We start from the raw sequence: 25,723 nt of genomic DNA on the forward strand, positions 1-25,723 counted from the left end.
GAAATATGCACAGATCCACAGTATGTAAAAGAATATTAGGAGTAGGGATGGGCATTAAACGGATGCATATAAAAAGCTGTGATGAATGGCTGACCCTCAGTACTTACAAAATATATATCCTTTGTTCATGTAAAGGGATTTTTTTTATGTGAAGGCAACAACAGGCTGCAAGAATTGACTCTTAACCTCTTAACATACACTTGCGATGCTGCTGTAAAGGGAAAGTTTAACAGATGCTCATTAATAAGTGTGACAATCTGCCACTCATTCAATTTAAATGTAGGGATTATTAAAACTACTTGTGCTGATTAACTGTTATTAACCAGTTATCTAGATTTGGCTGCAGAAATGTACTGACGACCTGTCCAGGGTGTACCGCGCCTCTCGCCCGTAGATGCTGGGATAGGCTCCTTATTTTCTTTCGTGACAGATACAGCTTTCTCTATATTTGAATGGATGCCAAATTCTTAATCTGTTTATGTGGTCCTCCTTTATCCGAAGCATGGGTTGAACACCGTGTATGTGCTAGCGTCTGGAGGAGGAATAAGTGAATAGGGGAATTTATCATTTCATTCAGGTCAACATCTGGATATTTTAGTGTTTACATTTCAGACCTGAAACACTAAAAATATTAACAGATGCTGCCATCTGCTACAGTCAGCTCGCGATGGCACTAGGAACACCTTTTGATGAGGTTGTTCCGAATGTGACGTCATCTACATGCGACATCTACACAACAGCGCTTCCTCGTGAGCGGGGAATTTATTTTATCCTGTATTACCGTTGAAATTAGCTCGTAAGTAAAATATTTTTGTAACTCCGTCACAGAGACAAGTGAAAAGCGTTATGAGCTAGTTTTGTTGTCGGTTTGAACAACGAATGACGCCGTTTTTAGCTTTAACTAAAGTAATGGCCTTGCTAAGTTAGCGTCGGCCCGCTCATGCTCCCGTATTTGTACTCCTGTCAAAATATACATTACATATTAAGTAATGTTGAATTAGTTCCCCATTACTGCAATGTAAATTACGTCATGGCTTGAGTTTTCGTAGTTGAAGGGCTGCTTTTTGGTGAGCATTCATCTACATTGCCATTTTAAACAGCAATGAGATTAAAGTTATCCAAATTAAAGTCAAAACAGTCTTAACTTTCCACTCTTCCCTTTTATTCTAAGGTTAAACTGGGCAACTTTGTTTTATTATAATGTTATGCTGTTCACCTTTAACATCCTATCTCATGTCAGCCATGGCAACAGAGAGTGCAGAGAAGATGAGTGAGGACACTCCTCAAGCTGGGAAGGTTGGCACCAGGTTTGACCTGGAAAAGGAGACTGAACTCCGGTTTGAGGTGGAGGCAGGCGAGACTGCAGAACAAGTGGAATTGGAGCTCCTCACTGGAATGGCTGAGGTGTTTGGCTCAGAGCTGAATCGAAACAAGAAGTACACATTTGGACCAGGCTCAAAGATCGCAGTTTTCACCTGGCAGGGCTGCAGTGTGAATCTTTATGGGAAGCCAGAGGTGATCACCTACAAGAAGATGTATAGTCTATTTAGACTGTGAGACACTTGATGATGCTCAAAACATCAACTTATTTCCTTCATCACAGGTGGCTTACGTGTCCAAGGACACCCCCATGCTGCTCTACCTGAATACTCATGCTGCCTTGGAACAGATGAGGAAACAAGCAGAGCGGGACAATGAGCGGGGGCCAAGGGTAAGCGTGCTTGTCTGTGCATGCTGCAGGGTCCTTCATACATAAACTCCTGATATGATATTACATCAGTGTGGTTTGATATTGAACTCCTTCTCAGGTGATGGTTGTGGGACCTACAGATGTGGGGAAGTCAACTGTATGTCGACAGCTACTGAGTTATGCTGTGCGAGTGGGTAGGAGGCCCACACTGGTGGAACTGGATGTCGGACAGAGTGGGGTATGATAAACATTGATGCAGATTACTGAAATTAATTAAAAGAATCACATGCTTGTTTTCCGGGTGCCAACACAGCCATCTTGTGTTTGACACTACATAAAGAGCTTCTGTTTTGTATAACAGCCACTTTGCTCCCTCTGTTGGTCAGGTTAGGAGCAAGATTTTGTTTTCTGATTTAACGGAAGCAAAAATTTCTCAACATGAAAATAAAAAGTGTTTTATTCCTGTAGGTGTCTGTTCCTGGCACAGTATCAGCACTCTGTATTGAGCGTCCTGCAGACGTGGAGGAGGGTTTCTCAGTCCAGGCTCCTTTGGTCTACCACTTTGGCTCGACTACACCAGGAACCAATATCAAACTTTACAATAAGGTGAGAAATTGAGATCATAGCAGTGTAACTGTAGTGGTAAAACTACAAATGTATCCTGCCTGGTGATGAGATTTTGTTTTCCTCTGCTTCCTGGAACTTTTCTCATTATGTCTAGCTAACGTCATGCCTGGCTGAGGTGTTTTCTCAACGCTGTGAGGTGAACAGAAAGGCCAGCGTGGGCGGCTGCATTATCAACACTTGTGGATGGGTGAAAGGTTCCGGATACCAGGCTCTCGTCCACTGTGCTTCAGCCTTTGAGGTAGACGTGGTGCTTGTGCTCGACCACGAGAGACTATACAATGAACTGAAACGAGACCTCCCTCATTTTGTTCGGGTTGTTCTTTTACCCAAGTCTGGGGGAGTAGTGGAGCGCTCAAAGGAATGTCGGCGGGAGGCTCGGGATGAGAAGATCCGGGAGTATTTTTATGGATTCCGTGGAGTCTCCTTCTACCCTTTTTCTTACGAAGTGCGTTTCTGTGATGTCCGCATCTACAAGATTGGGGCACCATCCATCCCAGATTCATGTTTGCCACTGGGAATGTCTCAGGAGGACACACAGCTGAAGTTGGTGCGTGTGACCCCTGGAAGAGACCTCACTTATCATGTGCTGAGTGTGAGTAGTGCAGAGGATGGAGAGGAAGGCACTAGAAAGGGTATCGTGGAGAGTCCTGTGTGCGGCTTTATTGTGGTGACTCACGTTGACACACATAATCAACTGATGAAGGTGCTGTCCCCGGCACCCAGACCGCTGCCCAGACACACATTGCTTATTATGGACATCCGATTCATGGACACGAAATAAAGAAACATTTCAGGGTTGACAATTGAGATCATGAAGAAGAGGACTATGGTTGAGAATAATTTTGAGTCAGAATCACAGTTTTTGGTCCAATATTTGTCGAAGGAACATACCAACCTGTTGGGAAATACACGTATTTCCCATCCTACCCAGAGTCAGACAAGAACATAGATGCCCTTCTCCTCTATATGCTTCCACCCACAGTTCCTCCTCAGTGTACAAGATTTCAACTAGATAATGTTCAGAATGTCTGCTTGTACAGAAATACCAAGTCAGCCATGACTGGTTGTGTGTCAAACTACTGCCCGAGTCAGGAAAGTCTTCCACCCTGGCATCTCATATTACATCTATCAATCACTAATGATCGTCCTGTTCAGGATGGTGTGTGGGAGGAGGCGGGGATCCTCAGTGAGAACCTTCATGGGCACGGGGAGAACATGGAAACTGGCTGGCGGATTCAAACCTAGAACCATCTTGCTTTGTGGCAACAGCTCCAACCACTACACCATCATGTTGCCCTCTTATATAACAATGTCTTGCAATTCTTAACTGCCTTTTGATAGCGAATGCTATACACAACCATTGTTATACAAATTGCAGGCAAAGACCATCCTGGAGAGAAATGAATATGACTGTGGATGGAGGTATGCTAACCTACCCATCCACTTCCATTCATTGTGCTAAGCTAACTAGCATGCAAACAGTGGAGAGAAGGTTATCTAATTCGCTGGCTCTGGAGATGATGATCACCTTTGTAAATGCAACAGAGTGCAAAAGAAAAAAGTGTGACATCTGCTGTAATTGAATCTCGATAAACCAGCTTGTACAGGCAATTAGGCGGTTTGTGATGAGGAATGTTTTATCAGTACTTCTGTCATTTTTTTTTAAATTTTTGTTTTTCCTTTGGAACATAATTTTTATGTGAAATGCTGTGACTTTCACATCACATTTTTTTCATATCCTGTATGTACAGTATATCAGGTCAGATAACCCCGACCAAGGCAGTTCTGTTGATGATGTGTTCATCTGACTGTAAGGATTATGCAAAAGCTACCAGGTCGAGTGACATGAGATTAGCTGCAGGGTCGGAGCATCAACCATGGAACAGCATAATTCATTTTGGAGTTGACCTGAATCACATTTGCAGATGCGTGAATCATCCTTTGCATGCGCTAACATTGAGAGGCATTAATTGATGGAACGTTCAAAGGCTATAGTGGGTGACATCACCACATGACGGAAAGGTGTTAAACTGGTCTCAAAAGCTCAAGTTAAACTTGTCCTCAGGGTTACAAACATCACTCCATACTGATAAGTGGAATGCAAATCTGTCTCCTTTCCCATGGATCTTTTTTTTTTTCCGATTGCAATCCAAATTTAGCTTGTATGCATTCTTTAGCTGTGTACTTGTTTAGACTCCACTGATTAAAAACTGTTATCAAGCCTCAGGAATGAGTGGGTGTAGGAAACCGAGATAGGTGGAGCCTTAACCAACAGTGCAAACATTCTGAAGTGTATCCTGCCTTCTGTGTTAAATATGTCCATTCCACCTGTCTCTGTGGTCAAAGGACAATAAACTGAAGACCAGACACCAACAAATATACCAGCTAGACAGTAACTGTTAAGAGGAGCAACAGCATGAGCTCGTTTGCTTGTTCAGGCTGCTCACTCTGGAGTTCATCCTTAAAATTCATTAGTGCTTCATGTTCTTCATATATTGACATATTTCAAATTGTGAATATTCTTTAAAAAAAAAGGCCTTCGTAACACAACATGTACTTGTGTGTGCTGTCATCTTAATGCAATACTTCAGAATAAGGATAGGATTTATGTTGCTTTCAATAGATTTTCTTTTTTTTTTTTAATTCTTGAAACAGTTGAAAATGTGTGACCTGTACTATTAAAAATTTATACTGACATACTTTATGATTGAGCATTTTTCCTTTCTCTTTATTTTCTGTACCATTGTTCTTGACATATATGGCTGTGCAGTCATTGTAATTACTTTATGGGCGGGGGTTGAGTTGATCATATGGGATAGAAAAATGTTTGTTTTCTTGTAAATGTGTAAATACCATATTTGTTGCTGGTACTTAAACTAAGCAGCACGGTGGCGCAGTGGTGAGCACTGTCGCCTCACAGCAAGAAGGTTCCGGGCTCAAGCACAGGATCTTTCTGTGTGGAGTCTGCATGTTCTCCCTGTTCCTGTGTGGGTTCTCTCTGGTACTCCAGCTTCCTCCCACAGTCCAAAGACATCAAGAGGGGACGAGGCTGATTGATACTCTAAATTGACCGTAGGTGTGGCTGTGAGTGTGAATGGTTGTCTGTCTACATGTGATGGTCCTGTGATGGACTGGTGACCTGTCCAGGGTGAACCCCGCCTTGAACCTGACGACTGGATAGTCTCCAGCCCCCCTGCAACCCTTAACAGGATAAGCGGAAGAAAATGGCTGGATGGATGGATATCCATAATGAAATCAATTACAGATTTCATTACTCCACCATGTCTGCAGTCTATCTCTCTATCCATCCATTTATCCGTCTATCCATTGATCTATTTATCTATCTATCCATCTATCTCTATCCATCCATCCCTCTCTATCTCTCCATCTCTCCTCTGACGTTCATTAACTTTCTTCATTAGTGTTCTTCATTAGCATTAGCATTCCAGTGTAGCTAAGCTCCTTTATCAGAGGGCTTCTCTTTGAAAGCCTCTGTTGCAGACTCGCTGTCCTCTGCCTCCTCAGATGCTGAAACTGTCAGACATCCTAAAACGTGTCTGGAGAATTATGGATGAGATTCACCTCTATTAGCTAAAAGAAAGATGAGCACTGCAACGCAGTAATAGCAGGTAGTTGTGACGGTTCCCTGGCTGCTCAGTAACACCCACATTGAGTGGTTCGGGCAGGCTGACTGGCTAGGACTCAAATCTGACTTCAAAAGAAGAGCCCTCCCTCTCTATATAACAGTACATGACAAACTTTTCTGCATGTAATTACTTATGTGCTTCAGGGCTGTAATGATTACCAGAAGCCATGAATGAAAAACCTTTTGAAGTATTTCCCAGAGTGGTGCAGAATCATAAATTCTAATAAATGAAAAGGATGTCATTTGGGATGCAACCATCCATCTAGTGGACGTGACGTTGCTGCATGTGGACAGAGAGCATGGTGGGAAGCTTCACAGGTTGACACTTGGGACTGTGTCATCCTCCCATGAATTATCTGGAGTAAATAACAGTGATTTTAGAGGAGGTCAGAAAGCTCCAGCAACACTTTAAGTTCATCAAACAACTTTAGTGGACCAATGCATTTCACCTTGTGGCCTTCAATCAGGGTCATCAAGAAACACGTTGCAGATGTAACTTCTATGGACATCCATGGTTCCAAGCCAGTGCAAATGATGGTTTTATTTCAAGCGCCCTTTAACCAGCAAATGAACTTGCTCTCCACCTGTATCTGCAAGTGCTAAAGTATGTTAACAAAGCGTAGTCTGACACAACCATGGCGCAGTGCTAATTTGTGAAACCAGAAGATGTTTGCGCCATAGACCACAAAGAAACTGGTCTTTTGTCAGTCGCGAGAAGGGCTGTTTAAAGGGCACATCAATCAGATGTGTAGAGGCACAGCATTGCAATGTGGTTTTACTCATGCCCAAAAATGTGGAAACAATTGCTGCCACATCCCCAGCCCTGCTTCAGCCCCCTCCCCCGAGCCTGTCTGTTATTTTGGAGCCTCTCACTTAGCATCGCTTCAAACCTTTGGAGGGTGTGGGACGAAAGTTCCTCTCTCCTGAAACGGCATCGCTCTGACTTCTGAAATTTGGGGAGAATACCTTGAGTCAGCTGTGTTTTCATGGGAGGTTGACCTGTCTGTCATGAGACAGATTTCTGTCATTGGAGCTTTCCTTAGTTGGCCATGCTCAGGCGCTTCCCATAGAAAAGACCTCCCTGATTACGTGAAGTTCCTCAATGTTCTCTTCTTTCATTTGGAGCCTTGGAGTTGAGATGTCTGAAAATTAACATGAAATATTGTGATAGTCACATTGAAAATACTTCTGGAGAAAAACATTGTGTTTGAGTTGTCATGAGTGTAAATTGAAACTTCATTTGAATGTAATATTTCTCCATGTTGCATGAGCCAGTGGTTCTGAGCACTGTATTGAGGTCCACTCTTCTGTGGCTGAAGGTGTGTTAATCAGTGGAATCACCTGTGAAAGTGTTTGGTTGGAAGAAAAACCTGCATACACACAGCTCTCCATGGCACATGGTTCCTTACCCATGTTTTAAAGGGTTCAAAGGAAGTATTTAATTAATAAGAGGTGCTTGTTTAGACAACAAAAGTGAGGCAAATGAACTAATGGAGTGCGCGAGCACACACACATGCACACTCATAACACACACACAAAAGATGGGGGGGGACCTCCAAATGGCTTCACACATATCCCCGATATGGAAAATGTGTACGACTGGCTTGGTATTGGGTTTCTAAGTATTAGAGAATCAACCATAAAAAAAAAACAAAACTCTTGAGCAAGAATGCAGTTCTGAAGTTCTTGTTTGCTATCTGTCCAGCCTGGCAAACACGCAAATATGAGCAAAGACTAGAAAGGCTGTCATGTGATTCTGCCGGTTCGGAACTTGCCACAACAATAATGGCCATCCATCCGTTTCCTACTGCTTTTCCTTTGAAGGGGGTGGAGCCTATCCCAGCAGCCCTCAGGCGAAAAGCGGGGTTCACCCTGGACGGGTCAAAAGTCCATAGCAGGGCCAACACATATAGACAGACAACCACTGGCTCATGAAACATGGAGAAATATTACATATAGAAACAACAAGTGAAGAAAGGATTAAAAATAGACTCTTCATTCTCTTGTTAGTTTCTTACCTCCGTTTCCTTCTGTTTCCTCTTCCATTTTTCTTCCTCGTACTCCCTGGCCATGCGTGCCCTCTCCTTGGCCACCCTCCTGTCTTCTTCTTCTTCCTCCAGTCTCTGCATCTCCATCTCCTTTGCCTCCTGGAGGCGCTTCTCCTCAATCTGACAGGACAAACAAGAACACACATCCAAAAGGTTTGTAGGGAAAAGAAACTCCAGAGGACAGTTTGACATGAACTACCACAGCAAGCAAAGCTGAAACGTGGCTGTTACTTTGAGAAACAATCACACCTGCATCAGAACAAATTTCTATAAAAGGAATGACCAGTCCAAAGACTCTGTGGGCCTCAAGAAGCCAGTTCCACCATGTAGCTGGCTGGACCAACACTGTTTAGAGCCTTACCTGCTTTTTGAGTGCAGCCGTGTGCGCCATGTCATTGTCCATTCTCTGCTGGACTGGCTTCTTAGTGAACCGGTTGTTCATGGCTAAACGAGGGGTTTGGAGATGGTTTGAACCTGCAAAAGGAAGGACAGGCACATGTTATATGGTAAATCTCTTCTTTCTGAGGGAATTCTCCCTCAAGTTGATGCGGACCTCAATAAACAGTAACTGCAAGCAGCACTGATTGATAACACAGAGCACTACAGGGCCATTTCACCTGGGAGTGAAGGCAAATGAAGTGTTAAAGGGCTATGGTTACAGCACCAGGCAGCCTGTCACTGGTGTCTCTGATATAATAAATGCAGATGCTACATTACCATCCACCCTCTGACCGGGGTTGGGGTTTTGTGTCCCTCTCTTCATCTGAGCAGGCGTGGCTCCCTTCTGGTGGTGGCTGTCCAGGTTGTGGTGGACCTCCTCATACAGCCTCTGCATCTCCCTGAGGTCAGCTGGCCAGGAGAATAAGATATAAGAACCATGAGTTGTCATTCATGACGGCAACAAAACATGATTGTGTAGGAAAAAAATGTTGTTTACCATAAAAAAATGGTTATTTTGCAAAAAGACAAAAATAAATGTTGGCTGTACTAAGATTTCCTTTGCTTTCTCTGAGAGGGGACCTACCTCCATTTTCAGCCCAGGGGTCACAGCTGCTGTCGTCCATTCCCAGGCTGTCCTCAGAACCCCCTGATCCCGCAGGAGGAGTTCGCTGCTCTTGCTCCTGGATGTGCAGCACAGAGGTTTCATTAATCACACAACAATCCTCAAATGATTGAATCAAAACAATTGAGCTTCAAGTGGACCAACAGAGAAGTTTGCTGCTGGGTCAAAGTAGAAACAACAAGTGAAGAAAGGATTAAAAATAGACTCTTCATTCTCTTGTTAGCTTCTTACCTCCGTTTCCTTCTGTTTCTTCTTCATTAGTTCATTCTGGAATTCCGTCACCATGCATTGCATCACATCCAAAAAGATAATGTAATTTTCCCTTTCCTCTTCTTCTTCCTTCAGTCTCTTCCTCTCCCTCTTCTGCCTTCTTCTTTGATCATCCTTCTCTTGCATCTGACAAGACAAACAAAAACACACATCCAAAGGGTTTGTAGGGAAAAGAATATCCAGGGGACGGTTGGACATGAACTACGACAGCCAGCAAGACTGAAGCATGGCTGTTACTTTGAAAAACAATCAAATCTGCATCAGAACAAATTTACATATCAGGAACGTTAAGACTGACCAGTCCAAAGTCTCTGTGGGCCTCAAGAAGCCAGTTCCATCACACAGCTGGCTGGACCAACACTTTTTAGAGCCTTACCTGCTTTCTGGGTTCAGACCTGTACTCCATTTTATCATCTTCCTGCTTCCTGACGAGCATCATAGGGGCTATTTTACGCCCAGCAAACCAAGGGGCTTTGAGATGGTGTGAACCTGAAAAAAGAAGAAAATAGGGAAACTCTGAATGGTGACCACATGATAACAAATAAAACAAGATTTAAAAATATTACAGATGCCCTGGTCAGGTTCACGCTCTTCCGGTTTCTTCCTCTTCCTCTCCTGTTCCTTCTGGAGTTGCTTCTCCTCAATCTGACAAGACAAAAAATAACACACATCCAAAGGGTTTGTAAGGAAGAGAATCTCCAGGGGACGGTTGGGCATGAACTACGACAGCAAGCAAGGCTGAAACGTGGCTGTTACTTTGAGAAACAATCAAACCTGCATCAGAACAAATTTCTGATACTGTTTAGTGTGTGTTTTTTAGCTTTTACTGTGTTGCTCTCCGAACAAACTTAATAGGGTCTTCGCCCCGGAGTACCTCCGGGCTCAGGCCCCAATTAAAAAGCACTTGTGCCAAGAGACAGGACAGTTGCTCCAATTGGTGACGTCTGAATGTCAACATGTAAAATTCGTCGTCATTAAGAACAAATGACAATTTGAGACGGAGCATTAAGACTTAGTTAAATCTGCCACTGGCATTTTCCATAACACCCTCTGACATGTTGGGGTAGTGATACAGGTGTAAATAATGAAATAAACGCTCATTCAATACAGCTGCTAGTGCTGCAGTTTCAGGTTGCTGCATTGTTCCGACTGACTTTCCGTAATATGACACTTAGGACAAAGCCGCCATTGATGTTAATAGTAACACCTGTGCTTTCCCTACACTGACAAATATAACGTCTGCTGTGAAAAGGCCTGCTGACGACACCAAGATCAGGTCAGTACTGGTTTGGGGAATTTGACAGTTGCAACAACCAAGGGATGATTTTTTGTATAATTACATCATGTATATTGTCTATTCACTTTGTAGGCTTATTCAAATATTTTTCACTTGTACAGTAAAATTAGATCTAATCATTCTCAATGCACGTTATACCCTTGTCTCGTATCATCAAAAAGCACTTAAATTATGTTATAGAACAATAAAAGAAAACACAGTCTTACATCCTTTTTTTTCGAGGTCATGAAAATTTTCTTCTGGGAGGCAGGGTTTTCCTGGGATTTTAGAATCACGTGTTCACCAGTAGTTGATAAACCACAGAAAGCGGTGCAGAGAAAGTGTTGTCTTTAGTTTGGAGTTCCCCAGACGTTTTCTCTTGAAAGCACCAAAGCTGAAAATGAATCTCTAGCTGTGCATGGGCCAAAATCCAATACACATTGCATTGTTGAAATACATTTCGTCTGTGCCCTCTTTGCTCTTTACATTGTATTTATATCCTGTGCAAACTACCTGATCACACAATGTAGAATAATTAATATTTAGCGAAACATTTTATTAAAATTGAATTGTTCTTCTGAAAAATAAAACATGACCAGTCATTTATAGTATAGCTTTTATTCATATTCTATAACTGGTTATTAATATTTTTTGTTGTTTTGACCTGTGATAGGCCAAATTTGGCCTGTGGGCAACATTTTAGGCAGTGCTGTTTTAAATCAATGGTTGCCTTTATTTGTCCGCTAATCCCTTGATATGGATCCTTTCGTGCCTTTTAACCTTTGTCACACGTTCAATGTGTGAGCCATGCAACCAATGATGGGTTCTCCTCTCTCATCTTCTCAGTTTGTTCAATCAAGAGGTAAAGCAATCAAGTACTTCACAACAGAGAGGACATTTACAAAAACACCCAGGTTGTTTTCAGTGTGGTTACAGACATTTCATCGTTGTGCTTTACATATGAATTTAAACTGAAATTTCCTGTATGTGTGCGCAGGTGTCTTGGTCAGTTGAATTATGGACGGTAATGCTTTGTTGTTCCAGACCACGCCTCTCGGTCTCCGATTGGCTAATCATCCCACCTGGGCTACGACCGTCTAGTTCCGGGATTCCGTCGGCCTAGCAGGCGAGCTAACTAGTTTGCTATCGGCTAACTGAAGGAGAACTGAAACGATTCACGCCCAAGCGGCGAAACAGCTCGCTCGTTTGATATGTAGGTACGTGTCTCTTGTTGTCCCTGGTCTTCATGTTGACTGTTTAGTTGAATGCTGCTACATTTATTTTATCAATGAACAGCGAATGTAAAGCTTTCATACTCGTCAGTCAACGTTAGCTTAACTCCCCTAGCTTCGGCTGTGGCAAACAACTGATCAGTGTCGCAAAACTTTCGAGGCTCGGTAGGCGCTAGCAAATTAGTGAGTAGTGATTCGTTTAGATCGCTATTTTTTCGATTTTGACAAAACACAATAGCAGCTTTTACTCAATCGACTTTTAGAATAAAGTGCAGTTAGATGAGGTCCGTAGTGTTGGCAGATTATGTCAGTTTTCTGGCTGAATCCTAGCACTGCCCTGGCCTGTTTAGGACGCCTGTTCTATGTGAACGTACAATTCAAATATAACCAGATACGGAATCAAAAGGTGTAGTTTTGAGTTAGAAACATACTAAGGAGGTTAGATGTTGTAACAGTGGTGAGAAAATTAGAGTAGGCATGTCTTATTGGCCACTCATCTATGTCATAGTTAGCCTGCGAGCTGTAAATTGTTGCGGTAACATGACAGGGTCGACGCAGAGATTTCAGGATTAACATCCATTATAGTTGAGGGGATTTGTTGTGCGGCAGATGAGATGATTAACAGCTACTGTCACCCTTCCTCGGCCACAGCTCTGTATTCGTTAACTTGCTGATGGTTGTTAAACAGAGGGGTGTGTCCAAACGATCAGATTACAACCACTCCAGATCGGTTGACTGGAACTAGTTTTCATCTGTTGATAAGGGGAATTAATTTGAGATGACATTTGATCGATCGAGGTCTCCTGAGTGTTTCACCGGGTTGTGATTTATTTGAAATAAATCAGTTCAGAAACAGCAGGCGGTTGAGCAACTCTATTTATGAGTAATCGTGGGAAATACATACACCCAATATAAGGCAAGCTGATTTTGACTAAAAGCAATTAGTCATCCTAATGGTTGTGAAATATCAATGAAACTTCTGCTTCTCCTTGGTAAGCTAATGCGCTAATGCAGTTAGCTAAATTAAACATGGACATTTTCATAAATTGGTATCATTGTACGTGTTTCTCTTACCTGTTTATTAGCATTATGTGCAAACTGAAATTATGTACTGTATATCATTGTGCTGTCTAGTATTTGTATTATTATGTTGGTGCATAAGCTTTATTGTTGGGTCAATAAACCGTGAAAAATGTCTTTGTTTTTTCCAGCTAAATAAAATCACTTCAATATAACACAAAAACAAAGGCAGTGCATCCCAGTAACTGTGAAATTTTGTGATCCTTTTGAATTTACATCTAAATTTGAAGTGTAATCAGGGATTTAATAAGACTGTCCACTGATCATTGTGGTATTATCATTTCATCAGATTTTCCTGGGGCATTCTACAACTTCCAAACAGAAGCAGTGGGTGAACGAAGTTGGAGCAACAAAAGATGAAAGGACTAACATGCATCCGACTATGTAACCCCACTGCTGCACATGGCTTTGTTTAGAAGGTGCAGAATGGGAAAGGAGGTCTGTCTGCAAAGAATTTGGAGGTGGGAGAGGTCTCTACACCCAGACCTGGCCAAATGTGGTGAACCCGCAGCGACATACAGGGGGCTTCTTTTTGGAATGAGTTGATTTTCGTCCCCACTTTGACACAAAAACTGAAAGCAGGGATCTCAAAGGATCGAGCATGGACTCTGCTTTGCCTTTTTACTTGTAAAGGCAAGGCCAGACATAAACATTAACCGCCTTTTTTTTTTAAAGCAACTTTTAAAGTAAATTCCAGCTGGAACATTGTTTGAAATTGAGCAGTTTCAGGCTGCTGCTTTAAAAGCTGAAGTTTTTTTAGTTGATTTCCCCTGCTGACTTAGTTTGTAACGCTGGAACCGTCCCTCCTGCAGCCATCCTCAGTTTCTTCCACCCACCCAGTGCCTAAATAAGCCCTCTTGGGACAATCACAGAAGTCATCAGCAGCTGCTGCGCTCAATCCCCTGCCTGTTCTCCTCAATGTGCTTCTGCTCTCAGCCTGTTGGCTGCTCACCCACTACCTCTTTAATTTTCTGCGCTTTCCCTTTTTATACTCATTTTCTCTGAGAGAGATAATCAGAACTCAAGCACAGAGTAGAGAATTAATTTAAAATCTTGAGTTTTTACGAGTCTGCTTCAGTTTTAATGTGCCAGTGTCTGTGCTTCTGTGTATGGTAAATGCACAGCAGCATTGTATGGTTGCACTGGTGCCAGAGAGAGGTTTAGATTTAAATCATGTACATTGATGCACCAAATACAGTTACAGTAAAGCCATACAAAATATTTATGAATGACCTACACTTATTTTTGTATTGATTGCATTGCTGTTGCTTTTATAAGCTTCTATTGTAATTATGCACATAAAAGTTAATATTTACAACAGTTTCTAAACATTCAACAAGAGCTGTATATTGCTATATAATTTTAAGAAATACATATTTTTGAGTGACTATTGTAGTGCTGGATAGTTTTTAGTGACTGGATGCATAGAATCGCTTGATGTTTCCATTCCATTCGCTGCTTTTCTTAGTGTGGGTTTCTTTTTTTAGTCCGTGGTAATGGAATCTCCTCCAAATCAAACATCTTTTTCATCTTTTTGACCTATAAATCACCCTTTAAATTAGGTAGACACTAGATTCCTACCCCTCTGTGTGTCTAATGCCGGGCTTCAGCAGTGGGGGTGTTGGGGGAGGAGTGGGCGGCCCTGCCTCCGCTCCTCCCCGTCCATTTCGACCCAGCCGATATGTTCCAGTGTCGGCAGCCACAACTTTCCTGGTTGGATCTACTACCCTCTTCTTCTGCTTCACGTAAGTATCTTGCTGTTACAGGTAGAAACACTGATGCTGGTCAAACACAGCTGCTGTAACTGTGTGCATGTATTTTTTTCTGTCACTAATATTTTTTATGCATATGCATTTATATCTGGCAAAGGTTTGCTGAGCAACACTAACAATGTGAAAGAATTTCAAACCCTTCCAGGTTTCCACACCCATAATGATGTACAGTTATATAGGCTCTGATAAGTCCAGAGACCATTCAGTCACTCTAATCCTCAGGTGTGGGCAAACTGCGTTTCACCAACTTCTGTGTAAACACATTTAGAATATGACATTAAAGTAGCAGTAAGCATGTGGTCCACAAGAAGCTGGTAATTATCACAATCAGCTTACCTGCATAACTGGTCAACAGTGACGAAGCCTAAACGAGTTGTTGGAGTGCTCTAAATGATTGACCACGATGTTCAGTTCACAGAATACAAGCTTTATCCCTCTTCTGGAAGTTTCTTATCAGAATCATGAAAGCTCTTCCAGGTTAAATAAGAAGTGTCAGTGTGGACTAATTTTCAGCTCTCTGGAGTTACTTGGTTCAGATCTGGACTGTGGTTGGGTTGTGGTTGGACTTTGTAGAGTTGTCCCAAAGCCACTCCTGTGATCTCTTGGTGGTGTGGACTCTGGTGTTGTATTGTTCCACTGTTAACCTTTTGCTCAGCCTACCTGTCTGGAGAGGGGTTCAACCCAGATTGCTCTTTTTTCTGTATCCATCTTACCCTCGGTAGCTTGTGACTGGTCTCCTGGCCCGTGCTGCAGAAACATCCAGGCAGGATGTTGTCACCGCTGTGTTTGACTGCTTGGTTTGGTACAGTATTAGTGAATTGATAGTGACTTCCTGGTGAATCCGGGGAATTGTGCTTTCATTTTCTCAGTCCGTTTTTGTTTTTCTTGGTTTAAGATTGATACAGGTGACAGCTTTCAAAGGCCTTTACTGGAGAATTCTATCCTCTCTACCTTGTGTTGCACTGATGGTTGTCCTTATGTAAAGTTCCCTCCACAAAGTCAGTCAAAGGGACTGTCAGAACAGATAGTTTTCTTCATCCCAGATTGTTTAGTTTTGCTGGGAGTGGCAGGTTTACGAGGTCTGGCCATGGTTCCAGACCTCTTCAATTTTGAATAGAGAGATACTTCCTTGTCCTTGGGCTCTTGAAATGTTGCAAATATTTTCATGTGTTGTCCACAGTTCTGTGTCCTGATGAAATCCTGTCTAGCAGGTCTAGAAGCAGTTGTCTCAATCTCATGATGGCTGGCTCTCTACTCCTAACACACACTAGCAACTGTAAGACTTTATATAGACGTGTGTACACTTTTCCCTTAATAATGTCAGCTGAGGTCAAATAGCTGCAGGCGGACTCCTGTTCAGTTAACAGCATCTCAGGGAGCACTCATAGATTCACCAGAACTCAAATGTGACTGTCATAACATCTAAAAACACAACAACGACTCCAGAAACATGTTATTGAATTGTCGTTGCTGAGTGACCTGTGCAGACTGGTGGAAAAACAGTGAATCATGTCAATTATGAGTCTGAACCACAACAGAATCGCCACACTTGAAATGGTCTGAAAACCTTACCAGCTGGATGGCAAATTCATGCTGTATCTCCCATTTTTGCACCCTTTATAGTTAGCCCATTTTATTTCTGGCCACTGACCAGCAACGCTTGAGCTATTTAAGCGTTAATTTTCTCGCACAAAAGCTTATCAGTCATCATTGCAAGAGTATGAACGGATTCTTTTTCGTTGTCTTGCCAGCAGGTCAGGGGATTAGAATTTGCTTCCGTAATCTCCATTTGCTGCTGTTTCTGTCCTGAGAACACATGTCAAAGTGGAGGCTTGGGGGCCAGATCCTGACCGCGCTGTGCACTCAAACCAATCCGGCCTCTGCTGGATGATTTACATTTCGAATAACTATTGGCCTGTTTACAGGTTGCCCTCAAACATGCTGCACTACAATTCCCAGTAGGCAACAGAAACCCTGCACTTCAGTCTCTTATAGTCTGTCCGTCAAATGCACAGCAGGCAACTGCAGAACACACACACACACACACACACACACACACTGTAACTGTCACTGAATGTTTGTCCCGTGTGAACTAATAAACGCCAAAGTAACAGTGCCCCGAGGGCCAAGACAGATTCCGTTGGGGCAAGCCAGTTCTCCTGTTTCCTCCCAGACACTATACCAGCTGAGCTCCCTGCATGTTTGGCAACACATACTTGTTGGAGCAGCTGTTAATTAAGTTGAGCAAAACATCTCAGAACGTTTCACTTACCAACACCTTCACTCCATCCTGAGTGTCACCAGCTCAGCCATGCTAACTAACACGCATTTTAATTTAGCATGTATGACTTTATTGCATTTTGTTCTGAGTAATTACATTCATCAATATTTTTTTATCTTCTTTGTTTGCTTAAATGTTTCTACGTATGGTTTAATTTGTTTGCCTGCTTAGAAACCCGGTCCTGTGCAAACAGCAGCAAGCTTGAGCCACTTTTTAAGCTGCAAAACCAATGAAAATGTCAGCATCCAGTTGCCTGCAAATATATTTTGATTTTTCCATTTAAGCATCTTCATTGTGAGAACTGTTGTTTTGGCAGTAACATGTCAAAATGAAAATTTGTGTCCTCCCTTTTCCTTCTTTCCAGCTGCCCATGGTTGTCAGAGTATTTCTCTTCTGTCACTCCAATCTACATCGCCGTGATCTTCCTCTTTACCCTCGCCAACTTCTGCATGGCCACTTTCATGGACCCTGGCGTCTTCCCCAGAGGTAAACTTTAGATGCTGATGCCATCATGGTACATGGTAGTACTTCAGTAGCTATATAGGCGTCATGTGAAAAGCCTTTAAAATTTGATAACCATGTGTGTCTCTCCCTAGCTGAGGAGGATGAGGATAAAGAGGATGATTTTCGTGCGCCGCTCTACAAGACGGTGGAGATCAAAGGCATCCAGGTGCGCATGAAGTGGTGCTCGACCTGCCGCTTCTACCGCCCCCCGCGCTGCTCACACTGCTCAGTCTGCGACAACTGTGTGGAGGTACACACAGTTACCACACACCTTGTATTATGGGCTTGATTGTGCTTTGATTTCACTGTTGTAGTTTTTACTTCTGTGCTCTTGCAGGATTTTGACCACCACTGTCCTTGGGTGAACAACTGTATTGGGCGGAGGAATTATCGCTATTTCTTCCTCTTCCTCCTATCATTGACTACCCACATCATAAATGTATTTGGCTTTGGCTTGGTCTTTGTCCTGCACCATCGCCAGCAGCTGGACACACCACACGCTGCTGTGACGTATCCTCCACATCAACTTTTCCTCTCCCATCGCATGTTCACTGCAGTTTTTAGCAATGTATTATTTTATGCTTTTCCTTCTTGTTCCTCGATTGTTTTGTACATTTCCTGAGCCAGTCCTCCCAGTATGGCAGTGATGTGCGTAGCTGGTTTGTTTTTTGTCCCAGTTGCTGGTCTTACTGGGTTCCATATTGTACTGGTGGCTCGGGGGAGGACCACTAATGAGCAGGTACATACATGGGTCTGGAAACACACACTCCCACCAATGAACCATCTGTACTATTGAGATCAGTTCTTTGCGGTTTTGGTGATGGCTGCTGTGTTTTCCTCACCTGCTGTAGGTGACAGGAAAGTTTCGGGGAGGCGTTAACCCTTTCACCAATGGCTGCATGAGGAATATTTCACATGTGCTTTGCAGCTCCCAGGCCCCCAGGTCAGTCTTCCTTTCTTCCCTGCACTCATTTGTTTACTCCCCTCTCTTCTTTCCACTGCCTCTTTCTTTCCACTGCTCAACCCCCCACACTTTTCCACGATTTTATTTTTCTCTCTTCAGTTTAAATGGAATAAGTGAATAATGTATGAGGGACATGAGGTGTCAGTAGAACACAGACCTCTAAGCCTGGCGGTGGGATTTATATGTATGTGTATGCCTTTTCCTCAGATACATGGGTCGTTGGCGGAAGCCTCGGGCTGTCGAAGTTCAGCCACCATTTCTTAGGCCGTCTCTCACTGAGGCTCAGTTAGAAGCCAAGGTCCTGGACAATGGCATCCAGAATGACAGACACAGCACCAGGGTAAGTGTCAGAACATAAACTGTGGAAGCTTGTGCCTGATGATGGAAAGATGCAAAGCGTTTCTGCTGCCATGATGGCTATAACTTTTGTTTTGAGTCTGAAACTGCTTTACTGGTCAAATTGATCTTCGGGGGGGGTTCTGGGTTGGAAATAAGCATCCACAAAATGCAGGCAATTACTGCGTTGTATCTTGTATTTGTGAACATGAGAGAGAGCGAGAAGATCGTGATCTTAAAGATTGATTTGCCATGTGGACTGAAATAACCTTTAACCTAAATAATCGTGCTCGAAAATATCTCAGTCTTTGTTATACCATTTAACACACTTCCAGGTAAAACAGGAGTGCAGTTGTTGGGGGAAAAAAAAGACTGATAAAAGTAGTAAAAGAAACTGGCCGGATTTCGCCCAGCCAGAGCAGCTGCTATACAAAGAGGTATATTTCACTCATCTAATGATCTTCGTCTCCTCCGAAATAAATGTGTTCTCTGTCTACTACCTCTGAGAACTTCAGTGACGTGAGTTCAGTTCAGTATTTTTAATTCATTTCCACAACCAGGACAGGGGCTCTCTTCTTCCTCTGGTTCTCCCTCACAAGCTCATTGATTTTTGCCCATATTGAGTTTCAGGTGATTGTTGCTGCACTATGTGACAAAGCTCCCTCTCAGTTCTACGTACTCTGCTGGAAAAATATTCTAGAAGTGACAACAGAATGTTTCTCACTGGAAATGATTCACTTGAATCATACAGGCCAAAATAACAATGCGTCTGTTACTAATCAAAGTCTTCCTTCCAGATATTATGGCCTTTCGACAGACATGGGTATAAACTGCATATTGACTCTATGAGGCTGTAATTGAAGTTAAAATCCATTTCTGTTGCCTGTCTACCCACTACTGTGCGTCTGTGTTCATGCTTGGTCTGTCTGTCATTTCCAGTCAAAGAGCAGTCTAGACCAGATGGAGAGCCAGTCAGCAGATGCAGAGCCTCCACCTCCTCCTAAACCGGAGCTTCGTTACCCAGGACTGCCCCGTGCAGACACAGAGGGTGAGACACACAGTAACAAACAAACACACACACACACACAGTTGATCCCAGTTTGTTGAGCTGTTTCAAACATAAAACCCATTTTGACAGATACATACTAGTTTTCTTATCCCAAATATCTCTCGGTTGATTTCACTTTTTGTTTTTTGGTCACACAGAAAGCAGCTTGTTGACAGAAGCTCCACCTACACAATCAACATACAAGTACAGGCCAGCATACAACAGCCCAGGAAGGAACCACACTGCCATTACACATGGCAACAAGGTAGGCGAGAGAAAGGAACAATCTTCCATGATGTCAATGCTGTATATTCATAACATTAAACGAAAAATTAACCTAGAGTGAAGTTAGTTAACTGCATGTTTTTGTCCGATTGGAAACTGACAAGATCACGGAGGTAAATAAACGCATGTTAATCTTAGCATCTTGTATTTATTGCTTATTACATTACATGCTTGCTTTTGCTTTTCTTGTGCAAGAAGAAAATTAAGAAAAAGACATAAAATGAATAGCACCCCATGAATTACTGTAACTGGGGTGATAGAGCAGCCCCTACTCATGTATGTCATATCTCAGATGATTTGGTAACTGCTCCCCCCTCTAATTTCCTTTGTGGTTAATACCATGCCCCTCTTTTTTGTTTTCACTTTTAATTGATCATTCAGTGGCCATCGGTCAATCAGTAAGTCTAAGCTAGTGTCATCTGTGTGTGTGTGCGTGTGTATGTATGTATCTATATATATTTATATATATCCCTTTTGCTGTTGTTTGTTTGAGTGGAACTATCCCTTCCTGTAAAACCACATTGACTGGAAAATGTAATTCATGTACTGTATGTACTTCCATTTATATGTTTTTACACAGTCTTTGACATGCAGTTGCAGTGCCTGTTCTAGAGGTCCTCACGTGTCCAAACATTTCTGCCTGAACCCAAAAAGATGTGGAAATGTCATGTATTACCCGCACCCAAATCAGCCTTGTTTATGAATAAGCTTGAAAGCTTGAACTTGGGGCCCCTTTTCAGAAAGCAGATTCAGTGTAAACCCTTAGTCTGTTAACCCTGAAATGAGGGAGTGTCTGGGTTTTCCATGTCAGAACTGGAGTTAATGCAAACCTGAAAAAAAGTACTCTAGTCTGTTGTAGAAAAAGAGGTAACTTAAACTTTGAGTCAGTGACTAAGGTAACAGTCTATGAAGCTAACTTGGTCAGCAGTCGGTTTTCATCCATGAACCTCAAGTTTATCTCTCTGACGCTGCAGCCTGTTACTTGCATCCCCTTAAATTATGTTCACCAGCACTGTATGTACGCATGATGATTTCTAATTCCAGAGAGGTGAACCCTTAGCGGTTGCCTTGGTGAATTGTAGTATTGGGGCTTTGTCAATGCTGGCTTTTTCTTGTCGTGGTGCACGCACTTAACATAATGAACCTACCCAGAGTTGATTAATTTAACCAAAGTCAGCTATTCTGAAACAGAAAAAAACTCTTGAGTTTCCTTTCTGAGGATAAATCAGCTGACAGTTCAGGATTAGACTCAGAATTTGTTGAACCTCCTCTCTGAAACAGGCCCCAGAACCCAAGCAGATCTGAGACACGACAAGGGAATCTGTTGGCGCTGTCACTGCTGATGCTATGAACAATTTTATGTTGCTCAGTATCTTAGTCTCAGCTAATGTAGTGTTGAATGCAATGGTAGTAGCTTTCTCCTTTGTGGCTGACCTTAATGCTCAGAGTCTATTCTCTTGGCCATGAAAGATACATCCAGGGTTTCTTGATTAAAACACTTGTTATTTCATCTTAAAAATCCACTCGTCATGATGATGGATTATACACGTCTTTTTAGAGACTAGCTCTGAGATTTTCTAGCATCCTAAGGGAGGTAACCTGAACATTTAGAACTAGAACTATTGCTTGTATGTTGCCGCAGGTACTAGTCTGGCCCAACCCAGACCCCACTGACCAAATAAAATGTGGATCCACATCTGTGCGGGTCCTGGGCTGGGTCCTGGCCTCCTACAAATTGGTTTGACCCGTGAAGACCTCTAGTCTGTTCAAGCCAGTCAATGTTTCCAATCCAGTAGTGTGATGATGGAGTAGAGCACTGGTCACGCATCCAAGTTTCTCCCCACCTCTCTCTCCTGTTAGAAGTTTATAGATAAACTGTATCTCCTCCTGTTGTAACATGGTGATTTTCATCTTCCTTCATCCCTTCTCCACTCTTAACTTTCATCACTTTTCCTTGCCTTCCTCCCTCTCTATATCTATCTGGGTCTGTCTTTCCTCCTTTCTACACTCCTCAGATGATCCGTGGGGAGAGTCTTGACTCTCCATCTCCCTCCATCCTCCAGTCCAGCCGTCAGCCTAGTTACCGTTCGGAGCCAAGCAGCCTGGACGGGGCCACAGTGGTGGGGGGAGGTGTAGGGGTGCGCAGAGGGGGAGGGGAGAGGAGTGAGGGCCCCGGAGGCCCAGGCGGGACTACTGGTGGGGTGTCAGGGGGCATGTCAGGCTACTCCCTGACTGGGCGCTCCTACACCTCCTATCCATCCTCCCTGGTTCTGTCAACTGGTGGCTCCCGCTCCTCCAGCCTGCGCTCAGCGCATACGGCACATAATCCACTGGCCACGCTCCATTCAGAAGGCACCACAGACACCAGCTATAAAAGCCTGGCCAATCAGACACCTCGGAATGGCAGTCTGTCCTATGACAGCCTGCTGACTCCCTCTGAGAGCCCAGAGTTTGAGTCAGCTGCCCATGAGCTGTCGCCACAGAAGCCTCATGCTCTGTTGCCCTCAGCAACAGGGGCTACTATCATAGGCCAGCATGAGATGGTGTCACCCAGTACTCCGCTGCAGGGTTACACGTCGCCCTTCCTCTCAGCTCAGATTGCCCAGCAGAGGGAGGGGCAGCTACTCCAGGGCTCTGCCACTTTCTCCTCTCCCCACAGGGCCTACCTACGTGCCGTCAGCCCACCCCCTCCCTCTTCCTCTGGGCCTCTGGAGACCCAGCACCTGCTACAACATAACCAGGACTTCTCTTCAAGAGCCCCTCGTAACCCTCTCTCGTCATCTTCTTCCCCGGGAGTTCGCTCACTTGAGCCCCCTATCTCCCCACCACCTCGTGGCCTCTCCCTTGGCAAGTCCCAGTCTTACACTGGAGAGGCAGGACCTCAGCACAGGCCTCGGTCCACAGGAGGAGGCTCTGTGGTGGGAGGGGGAGGAGGGCCACAGGCTCCACAGTGAGTATTTATCGGTTTTCCGTACTGTTGGCTTGCGACTCTTCCTTCTTTTTCCTCCTAATCTTCCTCTTCTTCCTCCCTGGTTTGTGTCAGCCATCCTCTTCCTCCTTGATCTGTGTGAGTCTTCCTTTTCCTCCTCTAATATTCAATCTTTGTTTTTGTCACTTTCAGCAGTTGCATGTGTTACAAGTTCCCTTAAGTGTGTGTATTTGTGTTAGAGCACGGCGGTATGTGTTAACATCTGTCCTGTCAGTGTCCTTCTCTTAGACAGTTTATACCAATGGCCTTAAAAGATTAACTGTGAAGACATATTAAGTTGTCTATGCTTATTTTTTAACCACTCAACTCCATATCCCTCTTTCCTCCCCTGTCTCCCCCCTCCCCAATGGCTGTTCAATCAGATCCTCCTCTCGCACAGTCTCGGCCAATCACACCACATCCAAACCAGGGGGCGGGGTGAAGAAGGTGACGGGCGTTGGAGGGACCACTTATGAGATATCAGTTTGAGTGACAGGCATCCTTCGTGGTCTAACACAGATGATGGAGGGGAACGTCACCGGACGACTGAGCTGGATATTATTCATGACGACAGGCTCCTGGAACACAACTGTTCCCACTGCAACAGACGGAACAGAGCAGATCTGCCTGGTACTGACTTTACCTTCGTAACATGGCTGGTAATTCTTTCCTGCCAGCCTTTTCAATTTGAACAAAGAGTATCTCGGGACACTGGTTCATTTTTCACAAGATCAATTTGTCTCCTTTTAGCCACTTTGTGAGCCATAGACTGATGGGACTGTATCATCGCGGCTGGGTACAGATACGTGGACACAACGCGCATAGCTACTCAATGATGCTGTTTTATTTTGGTACATCAGGACACCGAGTGTTGCAAACAGTGTACGACACTTGAGGAGAGGACGGCCTTTATCCAGTGGACGTCAAAAATAAGAGGGAAGGATTCATGACGTTGACCAATTTAAACTGTCAGTCTTCTTTTTCCACTGTTTAAATGGACCACACGACCTGTCGAGTGACGAGAATCATGTTGAGAAGAATCCAACCTATAAACACAGTATCATTTTAGTTTTATAAATCCTTGTTTCTAAATATTGTTTTATATAAATGTATAAAATCCTACAGATTATTATTGTGTCCGCTTGTCAGGTATTGAAGATGACTATTGATGAGGGTGGCAGATAAGTGTATTTTTATTTTTTTTTCCAAAGCTGTTGCCTGTTTTGTAATTGGTGGTTGAATCAGCCTCCAACGAGCTCACGCTGAAATGTTTTCATCATCCAAAGAGAACCACGATTCCTTTGGACGGCCGCTTGATGTGGCACAAAAAATAAATAAATAAAGGAAAAGAAAAAAAAAAGCTTAATTTTGAAAGCCACAAAGAAATTCAGAATCATGACTGCTGCACAAGCGTCTTTGTGGAATGTACGCTCGTAATGTTAACGCTAGAGACATTATGCAAAATCAGTTTGTAGCTTTAAGATCATTGTATGTCCTGTATGGTGTTTTTTTTTTTTTTCCCTTTCCTTTTTTGCTTTTCCTTGGGTTTTCTTTCCTCTGATGTTCTGTCTCTCGGTCAGTCAAGATGCTAGCGGAACCTTTTTACCTTTAACAGATGTCCAGCCAAATAGGGGCAGCGAGGGGATGGGCTTATTTATTTCACCAGACAAAAGCAACTTTGTAGATCTGGATAGAAAATTTCAAACCAGTCTCTATTAGTTGCTTCTGTTTTTGATGTATGGATGTTTTTTAAGAAAAAAAAAAGTTTATAAGTAAAAACATTTTATTTGAAAATTCATGAAATGTATTCTTTTGTAGAGACTGGTTTGCAATGACTTTTTTTAATTAGATCAGTTTTAGTGACGCATTTTTCATTTGTTTTCTTATTGTTTTTTTTGTACATTTGATGGATAAATTGTGTATGACAGATCTGTTTTTGATTGGCACACTAAAAGAAAGTAAAGGTACAGTTTTATTTTCTACCAACAGCCATGTCAAGACAGCATATTTAGAAAAAGGGAGGAGTGAATGAGTTTGTCTTTTAGAATTGGGCATTAAAGTTAGTTTCAGTATGTTTATTTTCTTCTTTCCATCAAGGACCATAACGGTGTTTGCAGTTGAACGGTTCACTTTGAGGAATGAATCATGTCTTTTGAGGGTGAAGAAGTGGCTTGAAGCACACAAGCATATTTTTTCAACCCAAACGGCTGTTGTCAGTTTCCCACTCTGCCAGGCTATGTCTTCGGTGTGCATGTGATTTTTTTTTTTTTTCTCTGAATGTTTCACTGGCGTGCATATTTGTGAGAAGTTTGTCAAAAGCCCACCTGGGTCACGTGGTTGCAAAACAATTCGATCATTAATGGCACAAACAAGCTGTCGAAGGGAGAAACCTGTGTTACTCTCCTTTCGCAGAGGATGATGGCCATTGAACAATTAGAAATTCTGCGAGTATATTAAAGAATACTTCTGTGTGAGAATAAATATCGCTATTGTGGGCTGTGATGAACGGAACAAGTTTCACAAATATCTGTAACAAGTACATTAAAGACATTTCCAAAATGGCCTTAAAGAATTTTTGAAAAGATGTCTTCTCAGAATAAAAGGTCAAACTGAAGTAAAAATGGAATGCGTCC

The 25,723-nt window shown here is 43.0% G+C and overlaps 3 protein-coding genes across 8 annotated transcripts; 2 read left to right on the plus strand and 1 right to left on the minus strand.

Annotated features, from left to right (window-relative positions):
• The first annotated feature begins 669 nt into the window (after nt 1-669).
• clp1 (cleavage factor polyribonucleotide kinase subunit 1) lies at nt 670-5,197 on the plus strand. Of its 2 annotated transcripts, none has more exons than XM_086222662.1 (6): nt 670-796; nt 1,241-1,515; nt 1,604-1,711; nt 1,809-1,928; nt 2,159-2,296; nt 2,412-5,196. In XM_086222662.1, exons 2-6 carry the CDS (start codon nt 1,243-1,245, stop codon nt 3,096-3,098), a joined length of 1,326 nt encoding a protein of 441 aa, XP_086078788.1. In that variant the 5' UTR covers nt 670-796; nt 1,241-1,242; the 3' UTR covers nt 3,099-5,196. The 2 variants fall into 2 exon arrangements, with proteins under 2 accessions (XP_086078788.1, XP_086078790.1); XM_086222664.1 differs by lacking the exon at nt 670-796 and adding an exon at nt 807-1,067 and having other exon boundaries at nt 2,412-5,197.
• Nucleotides 5,198-6,847: 1,650 nt separating this feature from the next.
• On the minus strand, nt 6,848-8,799 carry LOC147251173 (uncharacterized). Its single transcript, XM_086222705.1, has 4 exons — nt 8,729-8,799; nt 8,373-8,485; nt 7,982-8,131; nt 6,848-7,105 (listed from the first exon to the last, which is right to left on the minus strand). Exons 1-4 carry the CDS (start codon nt 8,772-8,774, stop codon nt 7,079-7,081), a joined length of 336 nt encoding a protein of 111 aa, XP_086078831.1. The 5' UTR covers nt 8,775-8,799; the 3' UTR covers nt 6,848-7,078.
• A 2,929-nt stretch (nt 8,800-11,728) lies between these two features.
• On the plus strand, nt 11,729-25,705 carry zdhhc5b (zDHHC palmitoyltransferase 5b). Of its 5 annotated transcripts, none has more exons than XR_015118887.1 (13): nt 11,729-11,837; nt 13,222-14,677; nt 17,350-17,471; nt 17,582-17,739; nt 17,827-17,999; nt 18,126-18,228; nt 18,341-18,432; nt 18,661-18,793; nt 19,729-19,837; nt 19,996-20,102; nt 22,138-23,072; nt 23,474-23,720; nt 23,841-25,705. XR_015118887.1 is itself a non-coding variant. In XM_086221649.1 (13 exons), the coding sequence occupies exons 2-12, from the start codon at nt 14,529-14,531 to the stop codon at nt 23,182-23,184; spliced, it is 2,100 nt and encodes a 699-aa protein (XP_086077775.1). In that variant the 5' UTR covers nt 11,729-11,837; nt 13,222-14,528; the 3' UTR covers nt 23,185-23,189; nt 23,474-23,542. The 5 variants fall into 5 exon arrangements, 4 of the variants coding, with proteins under 4 accessions (XP_086077775.1, XP_086077772.1, XP_086077773.1 ...); XM_086221649.1 differs by lacking the exon at nt 23,841-25,705 and adding an exon at nt 23,166-23,189 and having other exon boundaries at nt 23,474-23,542; XM_086221646.1 differs by having other exon boundaries at nt 23,474-25,705.
• Nucleotides 25,706-25,723: the final 18 nt, after the last annotated feature.

This window comes from Aulostomus chinensis, chromosome 13 (genome assembly GCF_037954235.1).
Source record: "Aulostomus chinensis isolate RoL2024-O1b breed Wild chromosome 13, RoL_Achi_v1.0, whole genome shotgun sequence".
Taxonomy (NCBI): Eukaryota; Metazoa; Chordata; class Actinopteri; order Syngnathiformes; family Aulostomidae; genus Aulostomus; species Aulostomus chinensis.

Excerpts from the sequence above, each read along its gene's own strand:
- clp1 (XM_086222662.1), top strand. The coding sequence starts at position 1,243 with ATGGCAACAGAGAGTGCAGAGAAGATGAGTGAGGACACTCCTCAAGCT. Across the intron at positions 1,712-1,808 it reads ACAATGAGCGGGGGCCAAGG|GTGATGGTTGTGGGACCTAC; the intron begins GTAAGCGTGCTT and ends ACTCCTTCTCAG. Across the intron at positions 2,297-2,411 it reads ATATCAAACTTTACAATAAG|CTAACGTCATGCCTGGCTGA; the intron begins GTGAGAAATTGA and ends CATTATGTCTAG.
- LOC147251173 (XM_086222705.1), bottom strand. The coding sequence starts at position 8,774 with ATGAAGAGAGGGACACAAAACCCCAACCCCGGTCAGAGGGTGGATG. Across the intron at positions 8,486-8,728 it reads CCCCGGTCAGAGGGTGGATG|GTTCAAACCATCTCCAAACC; the intron begins GTAATGTAGCAT and ends TTCCTTTTGCAG. Across the intron at positions 7,106-7,981 it reads GGAAACAGAAGGAAACGGAG|ACATCTCAACTCCAAGGCTC; the intron begins GTAAGAAACTAA and ends GTTAATTTTCAG.
- zdhhc5b (XM_086221646.1), top strand. The coding sequence starts at position 14,529 with ATGCCGGGCTTCAGCAGTGGGGGTGTTGGGGGAGGAGTGGGCGGCCCT. Across the intron at positions 14,678-17,349 it reads ACCCTCTTCTTCTGCTTCAC|CTGCCCATGGTTGTCAGAGT; the intron begins GTAAGTATCTTG and ends CCTTCTTTCCAG. Across the intron at positions 18,433-18,660 it reads TGCAGCTCCCAGGCCCCCAG|ATACATGGGTCGTTGGCGGA; the intron begins GTCAGTCTTCCT and ends CCTTTTCCTCAG.